Source organism: Centruroides sculpturatus, unplaced genomic scaffold (assembly GCF_000671375.1).
Source record: "Centruroides sculpturatus isolate CEXI.00-Female unplaced genomic scaffold, Cexi_2.0 scaffold1532, whole genome shotgun sequence".
Classification (NCBI taxonomy): domain Eukaryota; kingdom Metazoa; phylum Arthropoda; class Arachnida; order Scorpiones; family Buthidae; genus Centruroides; species Centruroides sculpturatus.
Genome location: NW_019385728.1, coordinates 141142 through 163346, shown reverse-complemented (window position 1 = coordinate 163346; position 22205 = coordinate 141142). Strand labels below are relative to the sequence as shown.

At 30.3% G+C, this 22205-nt stretch overlaps 1 protein-coding gene across 2 annotated transcripts in view; it reads left to right on the top strand.

Moving 5' to 3' along the window:
* The first annotated feature begins 5037 nt into the window (after positions 1–5037).
* The window catches only part of LOC111641587 (serine/threonine-protein phosphatase 4 regulatory subunit 2-A-like), a 39745-nt gene continuing 22577 nt past the window's right edge, over positions 5038–22205 (top strand). The window contains exon 1 of one of the 2 annotated variants that reach the window (XM_023387770.1): positions 5038–5241. In XM_023387770.1, coding sequence (XP_023243538.1) covers positions 5202–5241 — 40 coding nt within the window. In that variant the 5' untranslated portion in view covers positions 5038–5201. The remainder of the gene's footprint in view (positions 5242–22205) is intronic. The other variant, XM_023387769.1, reaches the window with a different exon arrangement.

The following is a 22205-nucleotide window of genomic DNA, read 5'->3' as shown; positions in this document are numbered from 1 at the left end:
CAAAAATTTCTTTATACCAGAAACTCTTTTATTATACAATTATTATTGTATTAGTGTTTGTATTCTCTATTGTTACTAAAAATTTTAAGTGATATTATTTAAGATTTCTTTAGAAGCAACTTATTTAAATGGGGCTGTAATTTAAATGTCTAGGGCTCACAAGAGGCTTACTCCAGATACTGAGCAGATATATAAATGAGTTTCTTTTATCTAAAGAGAAAAATTGTACATTATGGTATACTCGGTATATGGTATAATATATTATGGTAAGATTGAGGAACTGATATAAAGTTTACATTAGTGTTCCTCTGTCTCTTAACACACAAACCTCCCACCAACCCAAGCTACAATGTCTGGTACCTTTAAAATGAAATAGTGGAAATAATTTCTTTTAAATAACTGGAGTGAAGAGAATGGGTTATCCATATACTATTAGTGGCCAAATGATTAACATCGAATGTCTCGCATACAAATTTAGTAAGATCACTAATAAATATTTTCCTCTCCATTTGCATTTTAGTTTTGCAAAATCTTTTGCATCCCATTTCCATAGAACCTGAAGGTTCTGCAGAACCCAGTTTGACAAATGTGGGTTCCAACTGTTGTCACCTCTAAATTTTGATGGATGTAAGAGGAATGAATTTCTCTTCATGCCTAAAGATGACTCATTAAGAAAGAGAAAGATTTATAAGTTCTTACCTTGAATGTTTCAATCTACTTGATCTGAAAAAAACTCTCAATGGTATATACCATTTTAGAAATTTAAGCTGTGAATAAAACTGCCTTATATTAACCACTTTGCACTTAAAAATATATTACTCTATTATGATTTTATTGGGCATGACTTTGCTGACTATTCAGCAAATTTGCCAGTATGGGAGTGAGATGATCCAATCCTCCAGTAGCTTTGTCCAAGTGTACAACAGTTGAACAGAGAACAGTGCAATGGATCATACATGCACATGTGGCGAACGCTGCCCTTCGCATCTGTACCCTTAACGGTTGTAAAATACAAGCAATTACCCCCGGGTGTATGAGTCATCACTTCCTGGAATAAATTCAAACTCACCCCACAAGACCGTCGAAAACCAGTTGTCTTTGTTAGCCGCCTCATGGAGATATGTGCTGTACCAAGTACACGAGGAGAATAAAAGTTTAGTTTTTGGTTATGATCTTGTCTCGTTCGTTTCTTCCACTCGCAGCGATGAAAGATAAAAGCAACTACAACCCAAAACCACACACACATAACAGTTCTTAGATCTTTGAATTTAAAATGAACAAAATAAATTTGCAGTTTTAATATAGCTTTTTGATGAGAAATTACTGTGTGTAAAATGGATATTTATTTTACAATTTATTATCAAAACTATTGTTTTAAGTGAGCAAAGTAATTATTCCAGTGATCATACAGAAATCTGCTGAGAATATAATTAAATTTTAAATTTAGATCTTTGTCCTTATAGCTGCTCTACTTTAGATATTTATATTTCTCTTTAAAAGCACCATTAAACAGATATCAGCTTAGACTTAATAAAAATTCTTACGAATTCTGAAGTAAAAAAGACAACATAGATGTATGCCTACTTATTAAAGAAGCTTCTAATCCAAGTTACTTTTAATGGAACAAAAATTTTCAAAAGGTCCAGTCATTTGGATCTATGAAGAAACTTTGCTCAGAAAAAATAAATTTTGGTTGAACCAAAATTTATATTTTAGCTTTTTCCACTATTTAGGTACTAAGATGGCTTTTTTTTTTTTTTGTGCTTGTCACAGTTCAGCCTGGTGACAACGAATGGAAAATTAATCAAAATCACAAATTTCAAACATTGATTAAGACACCACCTAGAACTTCCACAGCATGCCACTCTGCTTTAGTCTCTCAGAGGATGTCCATTTATTTTTTGAGTTTTCCAATATATAAAAAAACAAAACAACATTAAAAAATGGAAGTCAAAGAGTTAGTTTCTCTTTGACTTCCATTTCTTATCTTCTTAGCCAGAGTCGGCCCTACCATAGGGCAAACGGAGCAGCCGCTGCAGGCGCTAAGTCCTAGGGGGCGCCTCAGTGGTAAAGAAAATTAAAGGGTATAAATTAGGGGCAACAAAGGGGGCGCCATAATATGATCTCGCTCCATCCTAAAACTTGTCTCGGGCCGGCACTGTTCTTAGCTACCTTTTATCTCTTATCTTTTTCCCTCTTAAACAACTTTAGTGGACCAAACATGGCAAAAAAGAATTTGAATTTGAAAAACAACCATGGTAATATGTGCTGCTAGGATTTTATACAACAATCTGGCATTGATTCTATTACCAAATTTTGGGTTTGATTTATTTGGTTACAGAAATGTGACACACGAATAATCTGCTAAGGGGGAATGCCTCCCAGGTGGGCTTATGGGGAAACTGGCACCTATTAAAAAGTTACGAACGTGAAGAGAACCCAAAAAACTCCATATAGTCAACCCATCAGTGAAGTGTGACCCACGACCAACTAGTGTTCATTGGTTTTATCTACTTGGCAACTGTGAGATAACCAAATTTGAGATAGTGAAAAAATACAAATTAAGTTTTACACAAAGAACTAGGCACGTACCTTTGTGGTTTGAATGAAGAATTAACATAAAATTTATACATTAGCTGATCTAATGGAAGATATTCTGACTATATAGCACAGTTTATTCTTACATATATGCTGGGCTTTTTTACCAAAAATAGGCGGGGACTTTTGTTCCGCACAGTGAGGGAAAGCAGGAGTTGGTACCAGAGTGGGAAAAAGGAATTTGTTCAACCTCACTGTGCCTATTTGTAGGTGAGCAAAGAATACTTTGAGTTGTGCAACTATCATATGGCCAGTGTAAAATGGGTAGATTTGAGCTCAGTCAGAATTGACAAAAGCTAATTTCAGGTTACTGTACTAAGCCTGCTATACATTCCTTGAATTCACTAAGCAGCAGAGTAAGATGTACTATACATAGCCAGGAATCTGGCTAAGGTAACCAACCAGTTCATTTAATGGGATTCCCATGATTGAGAGTACACACTAGAGGCAGTTTAATATTACACTGATTACACTTAAGCCTACAGTCCTCAGAAGGGATTCAAGCAAACAAATGGTTTAATTGATACATTGCTACAATATGTTATTTCATTTATTTAACATAGCACATTTTAGTTTATTCAACAAAGGCTGAGACAGGGCAATGTCAGGAGGAGCCTTACAAAAGTGTAACCTAGAGTCCCAGAGTTGTAATTAATCCACAACCATGTTAGATACCTATACCATGAGAAACTATAGAAATGATTAGTGGAATATTTTTGAGGGCAACAAGCACCAATAAGCAGCCGGAGAAGATCAGCATTATCTTTATGATTCTGTGTCAGGTGTACTAGTGTTGCCACCTTTTCAAAATTGCTGACCTGGACAATAGGTTCGTTCCAACACAAGTTCCTGGCTGGTTTGAATTTGAAACCGTACAAGGCATGCACAATGTTATTTTACAGCCAAGAGCTGAATAATGCACATACCAGTTTTAAACCAGTCAGGGACTTGTGTTGGAACAAACCTAATATTTGCCAGAGATATTGCAAGTTAGAATTTTAGAAGCACATTTTCTGTCACTCTTAGCTTAGGGATAAGATGGGAATAAGTTAGGGTGAGGGTGTGAAGTTAAAGTGTTTAACTGTTAAAATAAAACAAATTTATAAAATTTGTGAGTATCATAATTTCACATTTCTACGAAAACCGGACAAATTAATAATCAAGCCAGACCATCAATTTAAAAACCAGCCTGGTGGCAACACTAGGTGTAACAGTGCAAAAAGCCAAAGTCTCCATTGTAATATGGTATAGAATGTGTCCAATGGGAGTTCAAATATACAGTCCAAGCACAGGAAAACCTGTCTCCAATGCTTTGAGGAGTTTGTTATTGCCTGGAGACACTTGCTTTAGAGACTTACAGACTCTTGGCAAAACAGATCAAAGTACCCTAATAACGGGAGGGTTTTGTCTGGAATGTCAATCCACTTCCTCCTGTATGGAAGGGATGTCTTACAGGCAGATTGTCTGCATTGTGATACATTTATGTGCACAGGAACTTCTCTTCCTGAGATCTCGTCCAACAGTAATATCACAGGACTATATATTTGATCAGTGTATGCGTAAAGCTAGGAAATTCCCCAGATCAATTGTTTAGAAGGTTGTGGAAAAACACTACAGACGTAGGTAAACACCTTACAGAACCAAGTTTTAAAAAATTATCACGTGACATGAAATATGCATAACACGTCACGACGATTTGGAGAGTTTCTTCAAAACCGAAATTTTATTATTATTATTATTATTATTATTATAGAATAAATAAATAGTTTAATAAAAATACAGACATAATTTGAATTTTATATAAAATAACAGCTTGTTACTATAGTAACCGAAGCCGGTTTTCCTGTTTGTTTAAAAATTACTCAGTCTGCCAATACCGGAAGGGAAAGCAAAATTTTAAACAAACTTCGACCAATGAAAAATGCATTAAAAATAATAAATAATGAGAATTTAAACCTAATACAATTATAAATTTAAATACTATTTTTAAATTAATATAATAAGTTACATCATTATCGATGACATAATATCGCGTATTAAAAAAAAACAGCGGCAACTTATGACGTCACGACATTCACGCGCGTAACATCCGGATTAAAACAAATTTCCTTTTTAAATGCATAATGATGTTCATATTTAATAAAAATTAATAAATTTTTGTTTCGCTTTTTTAAAAAGAATTCGTAAATTAATTAACGACAGGACATAACGGCAAATAATGTGTGTATTAAATTAAATATAATCAAACCACAACATTAGCGCCACCACAAAATCTCCTAACGATTCCATTTTAAATATTAAAAATATTTATTCATTTTTATAAATCTCTATATTATTATCTTTACTGTTCGAGATTATTAATTTATTCACATAGAAATGGAATAACTTTTCGTTTGTTTTAAATAAATTCGGAGAAAATTATATGTTTATACCCGTCGGAACGTTGTGGTTGCTGACGTCACATCATTTTGACTGGGAGCAAGATGGCGGAGGTCGGTTCTGTTTGAATTGAGTCAGTCGTTTGGTTAGAGTTGGACGAGATTTGCGAAGTAATTCATGTTTTGTCAGTGAATAAAGGCGTTGATTCGACATTATAAGAAGAAATGGATTGCAATCGAGAGACAATTCTCGATGAATTGAATGGTAAATGCTTTTATTTTTGTGACAAAATTTCGATTTTTTGTTTTGTTGATATTTTTTTCGTATGACATTATAATTTTAACGTTTGTAAACATTGAACGAGGGTTTAATCAACCGCTTTACATCGTTTCGATCAATAAAAGGCCGTTTAATTCGATTTTAAACATTAAGTTTCTACGTACAAACGTCTTTAACTTCTTCCTGACGTTAAATTACTCGCCGATAGAAGAAATTTATGTTTAAAATTAAGGTAATTTATTAATTAATCGGTAACTTTACAGATTTATGACGTAAAAATGCATCCAGTGATAATGTATTTTGAATGTTTAATGACGTAAAGGGTGGCTCAAAAGTCAGTTAACCGTTTTAAAGTCAAATTGATGCCTTGTTAATTTTTCAGAATTTGCAATTGTATCATTTGTAAATTCTGGATTTATTGCAGTTAACTAACTAACACACCTTACTACTGAGAAAGCACATTTATTCAGCTAAACAAACGTTTTCAACCTATTTCATGGGCCATCGTCAGGTTAAAGACGTTCGAATCATGTTCGAAAAGCCATTGATTCAAACATCTTTAACCTGATGATGGCCCATGAAATAGGTTGAAAACGTTTGTTTATCTGAATAAATGTTCTTTCTCAGTAGTAAGGTGTGTTGACTTTATAATGTTAAAGAATCTGAATGTTAATAGGAGAGTTAACTAAATTTTGGGGCCACCTTTTACTTGCAACTTCAAAGCATAATCAAATGTAAACATTCACTTACAGAACTTTGAATTAATTTAAATCGTAATAACCGAAGCTGGAACTACCGCATTATATAAAGATGCCGAATGCAACTTATATGCTTTTCCGGCAATCAATTTTAATTAAAACTAATGTTTTCGGCCAGATTGATAAGCTTTCGTGGGGTTTTTAGAGATTCTCTGTTTAAAAACCCATTTGGTATCAACATTAATTCAAGCTTTGAAAATTTTTCTTTTGATTAATAGAAGAAAAGAGACTTTAAGATGCAATTTTTAAATGTTTTTCGTTTATGAGTTTGTTTGTATTAATAATGCGTATTTTATTTGACTTTATTTTGCCGAATCTTTCAAAAACAGTGAGTTGCTTTTTTTTTTTTATCTTGATATAAATTACGACAGAAGCTTGATTTGTAACCGTGTTACTGTTGCCACGTGTGTGGGAAATGCACATTTTAAAATTCTTTTAAAAAAAAATACATTTTAAAAAATTGTAATGCGTTTTCTTTTATGTAACTTTTATTTGAAATCAACAATTACATAAGTTGCTAATTTAAGAAAGAAAAACAAAATATTTTATTGGAAATGCTTTCATTCTTACTAGCTTAGGATTATCAGTATGTTGAAACACTGGGTGTATTCAAAATCTCAGCATCAATCCAGTGAGATGTTGCCGGAAGTGACGCAACTGCTAGCATTTTGTAGAAAACACAAATGCGTACTGCTGGGAATTTCGGGAGAGAAAAACAATAAAAATGGAGAATGATGTGGACTTCCACATTACGTTAAATGATTTTTGAACTTCTTTAATTAGAACAGATTAATGAAAACTAAAATTTCGAAAAGAGAAATAGAGATAAAGATATTTTAAATTTCCATGGGAGTTTTAAATAATTAAATCAATCCTAAGATTACACGTTAACAACTAAAAAATATTATGTGATGTCTTATGTAAATATACTAGTATATTAAAATATTCTATTAATGACCTAACTGAATATTAATTTATTTGGGGTTTATTCATCGACAAATAAATTAAATTCAAAATTTTCAATGCAAAATAGAGCTCTTAAGAGTCTTATGGTGGCTGCCATCTTGTTTGCTAGCTTATCCAGCACCAGAAAAGAGCTTACAGTTTGCTGGAAGCAATCTGAAATTTTGAACAGAGGTGCTGAGAGTTGCTGGCTGCATGCTGGTTCCTCAATCCACGTTATCTTCAAGACAACTTTCAATCTTAATGTAGCTAGGAAAAGATTAGTTTAATTAGTTACATACTTTATTTATAAACAATAAAGTAAATAACTAACAGATACTCGAAACTTAATAAACTAACTTTATAATCTCAATTTACAACACTTCTGGAAAATCAGATTTATGATGTCGCTTAACAACAGTTTTCTAGAAATCAATTGTCATAAAAATGTAGATCTGTATTGTGTTTGTGTTATCCATTGTAGTTAAGATTAAACTTTTTGATTATTTGCTATTAATATGTTATTAACTTTCGACAATGTTAAGTCAGGAGATTGGTAACAGCAAAAGATCCAAAATCTCTATACAACGTTACTGATGTCAATTCTATAATTTTTTTGAAATACAGGATGTCATACAAAAAGTAACTCTAGTATAGTTCAAGTCTAGTGCTAGTGTATTGCATGGATTGAGTGAACTGCATCTGTTGAATGAATTATGGTGTCCCATTTGTACAAATTCTTACACAATACAGGAAATAGAGACACCATCAGCTATGCAATTATTGCCATTGATGTCACTGTGTTGCATTGGGTGTTCCCAAACACAATTTAATGTATGCTGCAATTGGCTGCTTTTAACATCTGTGATACCAGTTGGCTTCTAAGTTTATGATGATATTTTCATGAAGCTGTGGGTCAGGGCTACTTTCTCATGTGCCACCCGGTGTAAGTGACTAAATTGAATAGAGAATAGTCAATCGTCTACTACAAAGTTTCAATGCAAATCTTTCAGTCATTATTCATATTAAAGTTTTTATAATAAAGAGCACTCCTAATAATTCTCTTGGTGGATTTGGCAGCAACCAGTTTGCTTCAGATTTATGGTCATAAGTTTTAGATATACAAATTATTTTTATTTTTTTATGTAGTACAGCTGGTCTCCTATTTACAAACTTTAAGACTTATGAACAATTTTACCGTACATCTAAAATTTAAATTTTGTGTGGATTTTGAAGTTTCCTTGTCATTCATGAGGTGGTGTTGAAGTCTGTCTTTAGCCAATAATAAATAATTAATGTTGGCTTATTTCTATTGCATATCATCATTTTTCATCTTTGTGCAAATTTTGAGGTTTCATTGCCACTCGTGAGGTGGCATTGAAGTTGGTAATGTTGGAGTAACAGCAGTTTTTATAAACTTTTACAATATTTACTTCAAAAGTGTGTCTGAAATGTAATAGTAAATCTAGCAGTGGAGATAAATGCAAGAAGTGTCACTCTGTTAACTTTGAAGCTAAAGTGGATGATATAAAACTATGTGCATTAGATTAGTAGTGTGCAATTAGTGGGTCGTGACCTCGAGAGGGGTTGTGACAAAATTTTTTGGGGTTGCTACATTCAAAGAAATTTATTTAAAAATAAAAAAATGTATAAGGCTTTTCTTCAACAAGTATCAGGTACCAGTAAATAGTGAAATGAAATTATATTATTTATAAAAACTATAAGAAACTATTTATAAGAAGTACAGTGGAACCTCAGTATATGACCTTATCCGTTCCTGATGTTTGGACTTATACCGAATAGGACGTATACCAAACCATCCTTTCCCATAAGAAGTAATGTAAAAATGATTAATCCGTTCTCGTATAAAAAAAATGGCTGGCTTTAAACACCTTGCTTTCCTGGCTACTTCCTGCTTGATTTTTCATGAGATCAGCATGTATCTTTTTAGCTTTCTTGCAAATAATTGCTTCTGATACGCTGTCACCAGCACACTGTTTTACAGTTATCCGAAGCAAAAGCAATTTCTCAACATGATCTAATGTCTTCGATCTCTGTTTAGAAATTTATTTAACTCCTTTCGCAATGTTAGCAGATTTAATAATGTCTTTATTTTTCACGATTGTCAATATCGTCGTTCTCAGAATACAGTATGCAACAGTTAAATCTCGAACGCTCATGCCACCTTCATATTTCTCAACAATCTCTTTTTTCAGTTCCATTGTGATTCTAGTCATTTTTTTTAGTTTTCTGTTGCATTTCATTTGCTTTTTTGCAGTTCATGATTAGTAAAAATAATAAAATTTTATTTACAAATTAAAATCAGAAGAAATTTAACAAAGTTATAAACCGTGGCACCGCAAACATCTAGTCTGGTCTAGTACACTGATAGTGCTACTTGTTTGTAGATGTCATGTATAATTAAGTCGTATACCGAGCAAAATTTGTTTCATCCAAACAGGACGTATTCTAAAGCAGACATATACCGAGATACCCCTGTATATTTTTTTACAAAAACAATTGTCTGTATTAGTATGCAATACCTATACTTCAGCAACCAGCAGACAAACAGCCAGTGATACTGATAACATTGCAGCAACAGAAACACATGTTGACATGCATATTTACCTTGCAATGGAATAGTATAGTCATAGCACAGTAAGCATCTACTGTCTATCCATGGGTCGCGACAAAATTTTACACAAAATGGGGGATCAGAAATGAAAATAGTTTGCACACCACTGCATTAGATGAAAAATCCATATTTGAAACACCTGCTACTAAACAGTAGCAAGTGGGTAAACCAGCATAATGTATTCTATTAAGTACATTGAAGGATCAAAAACTAAAAATAAGTGGTTATTCTGTATACAAGTGTACTTTCTAGGTTAATTTTCAACTTACAACAAAACCTTGGGAACCTAACCTGTTCTTAAGTAGAGGAGTAACTGTAATTTGTAATCATGCATTTCATTTTGATTTGTTTAGGGATCACTATGTTAAAATTAGGACTTGGATTTTCATTATATACCAATAACTGCAACTCCTTAGCAGTGACAGTTTCAGGTCACACAAGGCTCTAGACAAGCATGGACTTGTGAAGCTCTTAAGTATGTTTATATAAGATCAATATTACCCACTTCTTGATATTGTACAAGATGTAGGGGACTATTTTGTATTGCATTCCAAATACTGGATCAAGTATGTATTTGCACATTTAAAATGTGAGACCTAGACAAAAACCTATATTGTTACCCTAAAATTAGAAAAGTTTGAATAAATTGATGGATAATTTGAATAAATTAACATTAAATCAGTAGTGCCAACAGAAATGAGAATTACATATCTAAAAGTTGAATGTTTGGGGTTAGACTTTAACAGAAACTAAGTAATTAGAACTGAAGGTTTCCATCTTGCATTAATAATAATATTTATGTTGATTGTTGTCTTCGAAACCGTGTTTTTTGAATACATTGGACTTTGAACTCGCATTTGAGTTATAAATAAACACTTGGCTTTATTTCCATCATTTTAGTTGATATGTGACGACAGCACGTTTCGGGCATAAAGCCCCTCATCAGTCAACTTGTATTTTCTCTATGGTATTAATCCGATGGGCTGGACACATTATTCTTTGGATGGATGTTGCCGTTTCTATAATTGAAATTTCTATGTTGTCTTCGAAACCGTGTTTTTTGAACATCCATCCAAAGAATAATGTGTCCAGCCCATCGGATTAATACCATAGAGAAAATACAAAGTTGACTGAAGAGGGGCTTTATGCCCGAAACGTGCTGTCGTCACGTATCAACTAAAATGATGGAAATAAAGCCAAGTGTTTATTTATAACTCAAATGCGAGTTCGAAGTCCATTTATGTTGATTTTTAGAATTGAATTTAATAAATTTTACTTAGTTCTGATGATAAAATCTATCCAAGTATAGCCCAAAAAATTGGGCTTTTAGATATTTGGTTACTAAGATTCAACTTTGTTGTTACCGAAATGTAAATTATAAATCAACTTTGAATACAGAAATTAATTTTATTAGTGTTTATTAAAATGAATAAGAAATAAACTTGCCTCAGAACAATAAATTTTTATTTAAAATAATAAAAATGACAAAGTATTTAAGTTAAATAACCATCCTTCAGACAGATACATTTTTAAGCTGTANAATGTAGAAAATAAATTAAACTAAATATGTTTTATTTCATGTTGGTTCAAAATTATATTCATTGTTAAGAAACTCCCATACTAGGAGTGGTCAAACCTTGTTGCAATGGGAGCCACACAATGTCTATCAGAAATACATGACTGCCGCATACAATCACTGTCCTATTTTAGATGATTATTTGGTACGGATTGCAAAAACAGGAGATATCATGTAAGACTTATTAATGTTTTTTTTTATTATTACTTTATTTTAGAATTACAGAATAAGTAAGAGTCATCATTCTTTTTACGAATAGAATAATCACTTGTCGGTCTTACTCAATAATTTCTTACAAGCGGAAATATTGAGTAAAGACGAGTGTGGAAACTAAATAAAATGCCAAACATGTACATGTTACGATCAGAATCACAGCTACAAATTACCATAATAATTTAAAATACACTATAAGAACTTCTTGCAATATTTAATTATAAAAAATGTTATCAGGTAATTCATATTTAATCAAACAGAATTGATTAATATGAATTCAAGCTAAAAGTATTCCATATAAACAATGTATAAACTGAATAATAATAAATGAAAGTGGTAGCTAAAGTTACTGAAAATGTTTATCATTAAGTATTTTTTGTTTTTTCTACTAGGGTTTGTTTTTTTTTTTTGTTCTTTAATATTAAAAATGTTCATTTTTTATTGACAATTATTAAATTTCCAGTCATTCTTTCATATTTATTTATATTGATTATATATTTTGATATGTGTAGTGTTCTTGAGTTACTTAAGTTTTAAGTTACTTAAATTAAACTGTTGTTTAATTAATTAGATAAATTAATTATATTTGAATAATAGGGTAATTTAATCTCTAAATTCTTATTAATTTGACAAAATTAAAGATCTTTAAAAGTAATTATAAAGACGAATAAACAATTGTATATTTTATAATATAAGAATATGTATATGATTTAAAATTGCCTTTTAAAATAATTGATTTTTTCAAACAGTTAAACCTGATTGCACTGTAATAATGATTGTTATTATTTTTCTGACTAAGCATTGGATATCTTGCAGTTATTATCAGTTAAAGAATGATTTAAGTNACATGAGCACAAAATGTTTGCCATCCCTGACCTAGGCAAATCCTTCTTTCCACTTCTATCCCTTGGTAGGACTTCTCACACACTATTTAGGCAGTAGGAGAAATCACAAAGAGACCAATGAACACTCAATATCTACAGTAACAATGGTATGTATTTCAGATAGTCAATCTGCTCCTCTAACTGTTCTTATTACAAAAGAAGTAAATTACGGGCATCTAAAATACATGAAGGTTACATTACAAACATCATGATTAATAATCAAAATAAATTAAAACTGTTTTATATAAACATGATTTATTATTATAACACCGTATCTTCAAATTTAGTTATCCTTTAACATTAAATATATGTGCCAAAAAGTGTGTGATAAGTCCTACTGGTAGATAAAACCTAGTGGTCATATATTCAGTTATATTTTAGTAATAGAGGGACATAAAGCACATCACCAATCATAATAATAGTTTAAACTGATGGCATTTTTTACATATAAACTGGGCAATGCACTGCATAGTAAGTGGAGGTACGAGATGGTGCCTAACATCTACCTCTAGTACCAAATTTAATTCCTAATTGTTAATTGTAGCAAAAAACAGCCCGATTAATTATGATGGTCATTTGGTTTGGCATTTTTTACTTCACTGTTACGCTTAATGAATTACTAATAATTAATAACTCTTCACAATATAAAATTGTTTAACATTGTTGAAACCATGTCGGTATTTTTTCCTTTTTTCAAACATTATGTAGTGCAGTCACTTATACACGTATCAACTGAATAAAAGTTAATGATGAAAAATGCTAAGTGGTTGAGTGATTTACTACGTCGTGTTTGAAAAAAGAAAAGAATTTTTAATTGTTTTATGTCAGAGTAAAACCGGAATTTTATTACAGTAATTGTAGTCTTATTTACCTACCCTGCTTAATGCTATCATTCAGTTTTTGTTATTGGTAAGGGCAAATCTCAAAGTGATTATGTTAGGGCTGTTTGCAATGTGCAGTTTTCTTACTAAACTGGCTTTTACTTTTTGAGGTCAAAAGAAGTGACAAAAACATCACTTCTTTTGACCTCATCTTCATTAGAACAGGTTCTGTGGCAAAAGCAGTTGACTTAATGGAAAGCTGCCTTGCAACATTTGCCAATTATTGAAATCCACCAATGGAGAGACTAGTTGTTGTATTTTTTTAAGTCTGTAAAAACAGCACAAAATAATTCTCTTAAAAGACAATAATGTCAATAAAATGTCCAATAAAGACTAAACAAAAATTGTCACATTTGTAGTCGACAATACCAAAAAGTTTTAGGTTTGTTTTTTTTTTCTTTTTTTTCACACTTTTAAGTATCAAACGTCATTCAAATATGGCTTGTGAGCACTAAGATTGGCTTTACTAGTCATTTGCTTCATTGGCTTTACTTTAGTAGTCATTCAAATAGTTTGGATCTTTTATCTAAATATCTTGTATTATATAGAAATATCTAAAATTAAGCATTCGTTATTGATTTTCTGATTGCTACCCAAATGTAGATTGTTTAACAATGTTAATTTAGTATTAATTTCTAGAGAAGATGAGATAAATTTACTGTTTTCTGTTACGTCATTCAGTTGCACTTGTTCCCGTTTTGTTACAAAATGACAGTCCATTCTGAAAACATCCAGTCTGACACATACTCATGATTCATGGCTTTTGTTAATTTGGCTCTTAAGAATGCAAGAAATGAGCCCGTTGCAAATACTCCTTTTAAGTTGATTTTGCTGTGTTTAAATGCATTATTTGTTTAGTATACATTACTTATCCTTTTAAGAAAAATACTTTGAAACACTTTAACTCATAAAAACTATAATTTTAACACACTGTTTAAGTTTGAGATTACTTTTCCATTTGATAACTGAGTGTAGTAGCCAAATTAAAACATAATAATGTAATAGAGCAGGGGTGGGCAAGCAAGAGTTCAGTGGGAACCAAAATGTAGGTTTTGCAAAATGCATGAATATACAGTTCTGTACTTTTTTATTCTGTACTGTGATTTTATTATATAATATAAAACAAATTATTGAATTTGTTTAATAAACATATTTTCACAAAATTGTGGAAATAAAATTGTAAGAATAATAATAAAAAGCAGAAATTAACACTTTCAGCAAGAGCTGCATGTAACTCAAAAAAAGCCGCATTTGCCCATGTCTGTAATAGAGCTTAAAAGTAGATTTTTAGGTTTCATAATAAATACTCTATGTATTGTTAGTGTTTATTAAACAACAGGATGATTGTTGTTGTCAATAAGATTCTAAATAATGTGATATTTTTCATGCAAATTTGATACAACACTTACAATAATTGTAATTACAAATTTTGTGAAGAAAAAGATGCTTTTTATATCAGATAGAGTTTCATTTTCTTGATATATTAATATGAGAAATAATGGACATAAAATAGTCTCTGATTTACTAATAAATGCAGAGTTATTAATAGTTAAATAAAAAAATACAATAAATAGACTTTGTGGCAGAAAAATCACTTCTGTTGATAATTGTAGGAAAACCCTCAATTCTTTTTCAGATTCCCACATTGTGCTTAAAAAAATCATGAATTAAAGGTCAAGTTATTTAAAAACAAATTATTAGCTTTAATAGAATGAAAGTTTTGTAAGTTGGAAAAAACAAAGTTGAAAAAGTTTAATACAACAAATTTTGGTTTTAATTACATCTCTGCATACGCTGTTAATAGTTAATGTGCCACGGATATGTTCGTCAGTTTTTGGAATTTGAAGTATTTTAATTAGAATTGTTTATTTATGCCAGTGGAGATCAACTCTTTGTTTACAATAGAATGTCAATTCTTTTAGTCCAGGGTGTAGAATTTTTATAATACTAACAAAAGTCTGATTTGGGATTTAAGGTTTCAAAAGTCAGGCAAGCGATTCAAATTCTATTTTAAGTAATTGTTGCTTCATTTAGTCGATTCTTTCTTTAATGTAATGTTGTTTATAAATTTTTCATACATAATTATCAAAACATTAGCAAATCTTTTAAAGAATTGTTATATAAATTAATTGTTTTGAATATAAAAAATTTTCTAATGAATAAATTAGATTTCATTATAAAAAGTTACGAAAACCTCCAGTATTCTTGTATTCTCATTTCCTAAGTGTTTAAATGGATTAATCAATATTTGTAGGTGTTTTCTCATTATTTTATCCAATTTTTGATGAGTCACAAAATTGTATGCTATTTACTTCTAATTATAATCTCTAAAAAGGAAGTACGTCGGATGATAAACGAGTCGTTAATAACCCGGTACACACAACTCGACCGTAAATAACCGCTTTGTTTTACAAAGTGCAATTTCTATCATCATTTAATGTTTATAATTACAAAAAAGAAATGATTTTAGATTGTTGGTTAATTTGCTTGATTTTAATGTTTCCTTTTGTAAAATATATTTATGTATTTGTTGTGAGCATGTGTCACTCGGAAACAAGTTAATATAATATTAAGTGGCAACATTTGGTTTTATAAAATTAAATGTATTAAATCTCAAAATAATTTTCCACTGTGTAAAGTTGTCACATTTTTTTTTGAAAAATAATAAATTTTAGTTATTTAACTTGAAATTGAAAATTGTACAGGGTTGTATAGATCGACAGGATTATATATAAAGATAAAGGAAAATCGAATTAGATGGCCGACAGATATGTGTATGAGTATGTGCCGATTAATGGCATTCTACTTAGCAAGACAGAGGTTCCATGAGATTGTAACAGAGCTGAAAATTTTGTAGTCGTCTATATTTTTTTTATGTTTGGATACATAAATATTATCGTTATGTTATACATAACTTGTATGAGTAACAGGCCTTTTACTTTATAAGTTTTATCAAGGTATACTCTGATGTTCACTTAATGATATATTTCTCAGAACATATTCCCATCAAGTGGGCATATGTATATTTAAAAGAATTTTTACACTGTATTTGGCACTTAAAAACTCATTTTGGGAGTTTGCACATCAAATATTAGATGATAACGACAACTCAGTTTTAAGAAATGAGTAAAAATTTCCATATATTCTGTATTTATCATAATTAGATTGTTCAATTTTGTCCTAATTTTTTGGTAAAACTTTATGAAAAAGTGCAGAAGTCTCGACGGATCCAAGCAATTCAACACAAACAATTTTTAATTTAAACCATTTTTATACAAATTGATTTATGTATTTAAGATTATTATACACTTATATGGAATTTAAAATAGTAGACTCTCTGTAATATCTTATTACTGTTTTACATTCAAATAAAGAAAGTATTCAGTGAATTAGTTGTTAAATATGAATGATTCAATTGTACTACTTGTGAAATTTATTCTTAGTCGTGGCTTTTCTAAACACAAATGTTACCACTTAAAGATGTAAATTATTGTATTTAAGTGGCGAATAATTAGAAATGAATTCTCATTTAAGTTTTATTTAGAGTATACCAAAGTAATGTGTATGATATTTCTACAACCAAGAGAAATGTAAATAAATTGGTTAGTGCTGCAGATTAAATTCTAAACCTTTAATTACTAGCAAATTTTACAACACAAACAAATATTACAATTATAAATCCAATACTTTTCACGGTCATCAGATTTAAATATAAGGAGTTTTATTATTGTTCTGAACGCGATGATCATTACTAAAAACACCTGGAAGTGTTTGTGCTTTAAATTTTGCTGGTAAAGGTTAATTATAAAGTAATTTTTGTTTGTAAGGTGATTTTAGTTTCTGACTATCCAAAAAGTATAAACAGTATAATTAATTTAAATAATAAAGTACGCATTGTTGGAACGAATTTAATTAAATACCCTAGACTAGTGCTTTCCTTGCTTATCTACAAGAGCATGAATTTGGTCCCCAAAGATGGGCAAGTGAGACTCATAAATTTTGCATTTTAAAGGTTTAAATTCTCTTAAATCCAAGCAAATTAACATTTTTTCAACAATCATTATTTCTTTGTTTAAGATTTTTGAAGCTTTCTGGGAATTGGTTTTGTTTCTTGTTTAAATATACAGTCGACCCCCCTATAACGTACGTTCCTATAACGACNCTTTGGACCCATTTTGACTTTGATAAATTTGAAGTTTGTTAATTCATAATATTTATAATTGATAATAAACAACTATAATTTTATGATCTAACCAAAATGTAAGCAATTTGATAAATTATTATTAACTATTTTTATAGAAAATGCAAGTAGTTTTTATCAATTAATATGTAATAATTATCTACATTAATAGTTAGACTGTTTAATTCCTGATTAATATTACTGAGGATGGGACCAAATGATCTTTACAAATGTAAATGAATAATTATCATATGAGAGTCCTTTCTGAAACAAGTCTGGATTGAACCTTTGTAAATTTTGGGAGTGATCTGGCACAGATGTGTTATTGCACTATTCCTCACCATTTAGACATTGCAGATTGGCTAAATCTGTGTTGATTATAAAGTATTCATGTAGCATAAATTGTTAGAAAATATTTATAAATTATTGAATTTTTCTGTTGTTTTAATCAAAAATATGCTTGGCAATCTTTTCATAGAAATCAAACTATAGTATCGATTAAATGAAAAACATCTGATTATGTACCTCGAAGCCTGTTACTGGTGTGAAATTGACTTTAAAAAATGAAAAAATAAAATTTCACAAATGTTTTCGAACCTTCGATGATTCTTCTTCATGTAGTGATGAATTTCCGTTAGAATGTCATTAAATATTTCTGGTGTTGGATAAAGTGAAGTTATAAAAAAACATCTGAATTGATAGTTTTGTATTTTGTTACACAAAGGAATATAAATAGTTCATCAATTTCTATTATGAGAGCATTAAACTGATTGTAAGACTATTATTAACTAGCCGTTACCTGCAGCTTTACCTACACGGAATTTGCAATTTGATAAAAATAACCCCCCTCGGTACTTCACTAAGATTCTCAATCATTAGTTGTTACTATAAAAACAAAAAATTGCATCTAAAATAGTACAGTAGAAGCCATTCTTCATGTTAAGTCTTAATCCTCTCCCTCCCCCCAATTAAGATTGAGAATCTTAGTGAAGTACCGAGGGGGGTTATTTTTATCAAATTGCAAATTTTGTGTAGGTAAAGCTGCAGGTAACAGCTAGTTAATAATAGTCTTACAATCAGTTTAATGCTCCCATAATAGAAATTGATGAACTACTTATATTCCTTTGTGTAACAAAATACAAAACTATCAATTCAGATGTTTTGAAAAATCTCTTCTTAATGTGCATTTTCATGACAGTCTTGAGAAACTTGCGCCATGAAATATGCCACTTACTTTGACTAATTTTTTGTCAAAAAGTTACATGTAAGACCATCATAATTATGTCGTTAAATTAATGACAATATAAAATGTTTCTAATGCTTCAGAAGTTTTTTTTAAAAATAGTGAGTTTCTTAGGTACTTTTCTGAAAATAGTGTCGATTTTGCTCATCTATAAGAACATGCTCTTATGTATGGAAACATGATAGTTTATAACATAATTTTAAGAGCAACCTGACAATTTATGTAGTGAGGGGATTATTTTACAGTACTATTTACTGTTTTAGCAGGTTTATCACTATTCAAATTATATCGTTTTTATGGGGGAGTAAAAGATTTAAAAATTGAGACTCTTGTTGAAAGTTGTATAGTGAATTCATGGCTATAAGAACAAATAACATTATAAACAGTAAATTCTGGCCAGTACATCTCTTTTATAGAAGTTCTAGATGAATTTGAATTCTTTGATTCATTAATTACGTGCATGAAGTGTATTATGTATTTATCTTATTTTTCATTTTGATGCAATATACAGGAAATTCGTGTTCAAAATTTAAGTGGCAAAATAATTGCTACTTCAAATTTCGAATTATCTGAGATTTATATATTTCTGTACAGTATGCTAAATGCCATGTAACTAATGTAATTTATTAAGCAAATGGAATATGGATATCTATATAAAATGCTATTTTTGTTAATTAATAATTAATTAATATAAATAAACTGCAGGTAAACAGCACGTCTGGTGAGAACCTCACAGATTGCCTATGGTTTTATAAAAAGTAAAGCAGGATTCTTTGAAATATAGCCCAAATTATTTTTAGTGGCCCAAAAAGGTAGTAAGTTGCCCAAATCTAGTAGCTTAGACCCGTACAAATATTTAAAATTTGCTACTTTTAGCCCAATCTTGCAATCTCAAAACCCAGCTGTATTTTATCAGTTCCTGGAAAAATACATTTTCCTTCTAGCCAATGTTCAAAGAATAATATTACATTACTTTTTGTTTCGGAAATATTCTTTAAATTTGAATTATTTTAAAAAAAATTACATAAATTTAAAAATCTTACAAACTTTTTAATAATAATAATAATAATAATAGCTTCTGTGTTTATACCTGTTAATCTTATCATTTTGACATTTTTAGTTTTCAGAACATATAAAGAAACCAGTCATAATGTTTTATCATCTCATCTAATATTATTTTTTACATTATTTCTTAGTTATTTTTCAAAAGTTTTGCCTCTGCTTATTTGTTCATTGCAGAGTTCAGTGTATTAGATAATTTTTGACTTATTATCTGCATAGTTTTATTATGATAAATTTGATGACATTTTTTCTTGAATGAAGATATTGTCTATATTGATTGTTACTGATGTCCTCCTGTGCTTGTTGGATTGATTCCTATTACTGTATATAACTTAGATATTAAACAGTTGTGTTAGTTTTAGAATTGAATAATCTATTTTATAAATTACATTTTGTATTATATATAAGCAAGTTTCATAAAACTGTTTTGTCAGAATAGGTAAGTTTTTAAGTGAACAGTACAGATAATTTAATATTACTGACATCATCATCATTTAGTAAATTTTTCCGATGTGCTTTCACTAGCACTGTTGTGAGAAATTGTTTCTGGCTAGTGAGAGAACCAAACAAGGGTTGTTATCGTGTGAAATGAAAGTTTATTTTACAATCTCATTACAAGCTTACTATAACCCTAACAAATGTTTTGTGATTTCTCATTCAGGATGTCTTAAAATAAATTAAAACTAGGAGTAATGGGAGGGAGGAGAGAACCTCTGGTCCCAAAATGATGAATTTGGCAATATCAGGGCTTTCGTTTACCTAAAATTGAAATAATATGGTGTTTGGTGATTCTTCTTGTTGGTAAATCTTCAAAAAATGAATTTTTATTTAGTGTGTAATCTTGTTTTTCTTTATTCTGTTTGTTCTGTAATCTTGTTTCTCTACAACAACAGTTGGCAGTACCACGAAGAATAAAGTTTAGTTTTTAACATGGACCTCAAAGTGAAGAGATGTTTGTCTGTCAGTCCTTTTTTTCCATCTGTACACATCATACAGATTTTATGTTTCATAAAATGAGTGGGTATCACTTTTAAACACTTGAACCACACTATGACTTCAAAAATACAATATATATGTGTGCGCAGATGACTGTCACATTGTAAACCATAAAATTCCAGTATAAAACATTTAATTGGAAATGTTTTTGACTTTGTTTAAACAGTATCTTCAGATTATGTGGAATCAAATTATCAAACTGGTTAATGGCTTTGAGTATAATGTAACTTATTACAAAATTAGAATCAAGTCATTCCAAAAGTAGAACAATTTAAATTTACATAGTTTAAAAAATAATCAATGAATTAATTAAATCTAAAATAAATAAATACAAATAAGGGTATAATAGTTCACACAGATAATGAATTGAATGAAGCTTTTCAAGTAAATGCATTGTATTAACATTAAAAGTAAGCTCCCAAATGAGGCCAAAAACATTTACTATTTTAAGTACTGTGTGCTGAAAGTGTATGTAAAGTGTATTGTGAATAGACTGAGGGGATCTCTAAAACATGAAGTCCTAAGAGATAAAGGGATAATCATAATCCAATGACACACACTAAACAAACAATGGGTGGTTATTGGCAGTGTTTTTTCTTTGTGATGTAATTAGTTTAAATATGTATAGTTATTTAATGATTTTATTCCATTCATTCTTCCAAAAAAAGAACATAGTGAAATTTGTAGTTTTGAATATCTGTAGTATAATTTCATTTCAAACAGATTTTGTGTATTGTATTAACATTCTGAGTAATGGATATATTTTAAATGCCCAAAGAATTCTACTTTGCAATTTAGAACTTTTGTTCTGTAATTACATTTAAATGTGTAGAATGCACATTTGATTGGTATAAGTTTGTTCAACTATGTTTGTCTGAGGATGGGCATTCAAAACACTCAAAAATGGTAGCATGTAAAATTTAAAGTAATTGCTGAAGAAATAAGGTGTCTTAATGTATTGCATGTATCATTTCCAACAGTCTATATTACACCAGAACAAAATAAAAGCCTTAGTCCTAGAGCTTTCAATCACTCTCTCAAGCCCTTTTTATTTGGTAATATTAAACATGATAAATGTGTAAATAGGTCGAAACAAAGTGATCTTTTAGCAGAAATGTTGGTTTGTTAAGAGCCTGTACACATTAGGCATTTTTCAACGCGTGTTTTAAAGAACCAAGAGTTCTATGTAGGCGTACACACTCAAACGCGCGCTTTTGGCCAAGCGCGCATTAAACGCGCATTTATAGATTTTTGTTAAAACGCGCGTTTTGCGGGCGTTAGCCAAGCACTTTGAGATATATGTGCTGCCATGTTACTGTACATTCGATCATGCGTTTTGCGGGCATCAGCCGAACGCTTTCAGGTATATGTGCTGAAATGGAGAACGATCATTTCGATACTTATCTATTTATTGATGAAATCTAAAAGAGACTAACCATCGTCAAAGGATTTTATAGATATTTTAAAAGAATTAAAAAACTTGAATTTATTTTGTCTTAGTTTTGGATACAACGTCGCAAACATTTCATGCGTCAGTCTATCTCGTAATATTGGGTGCACCCAAAATTCTCTTTGCCTC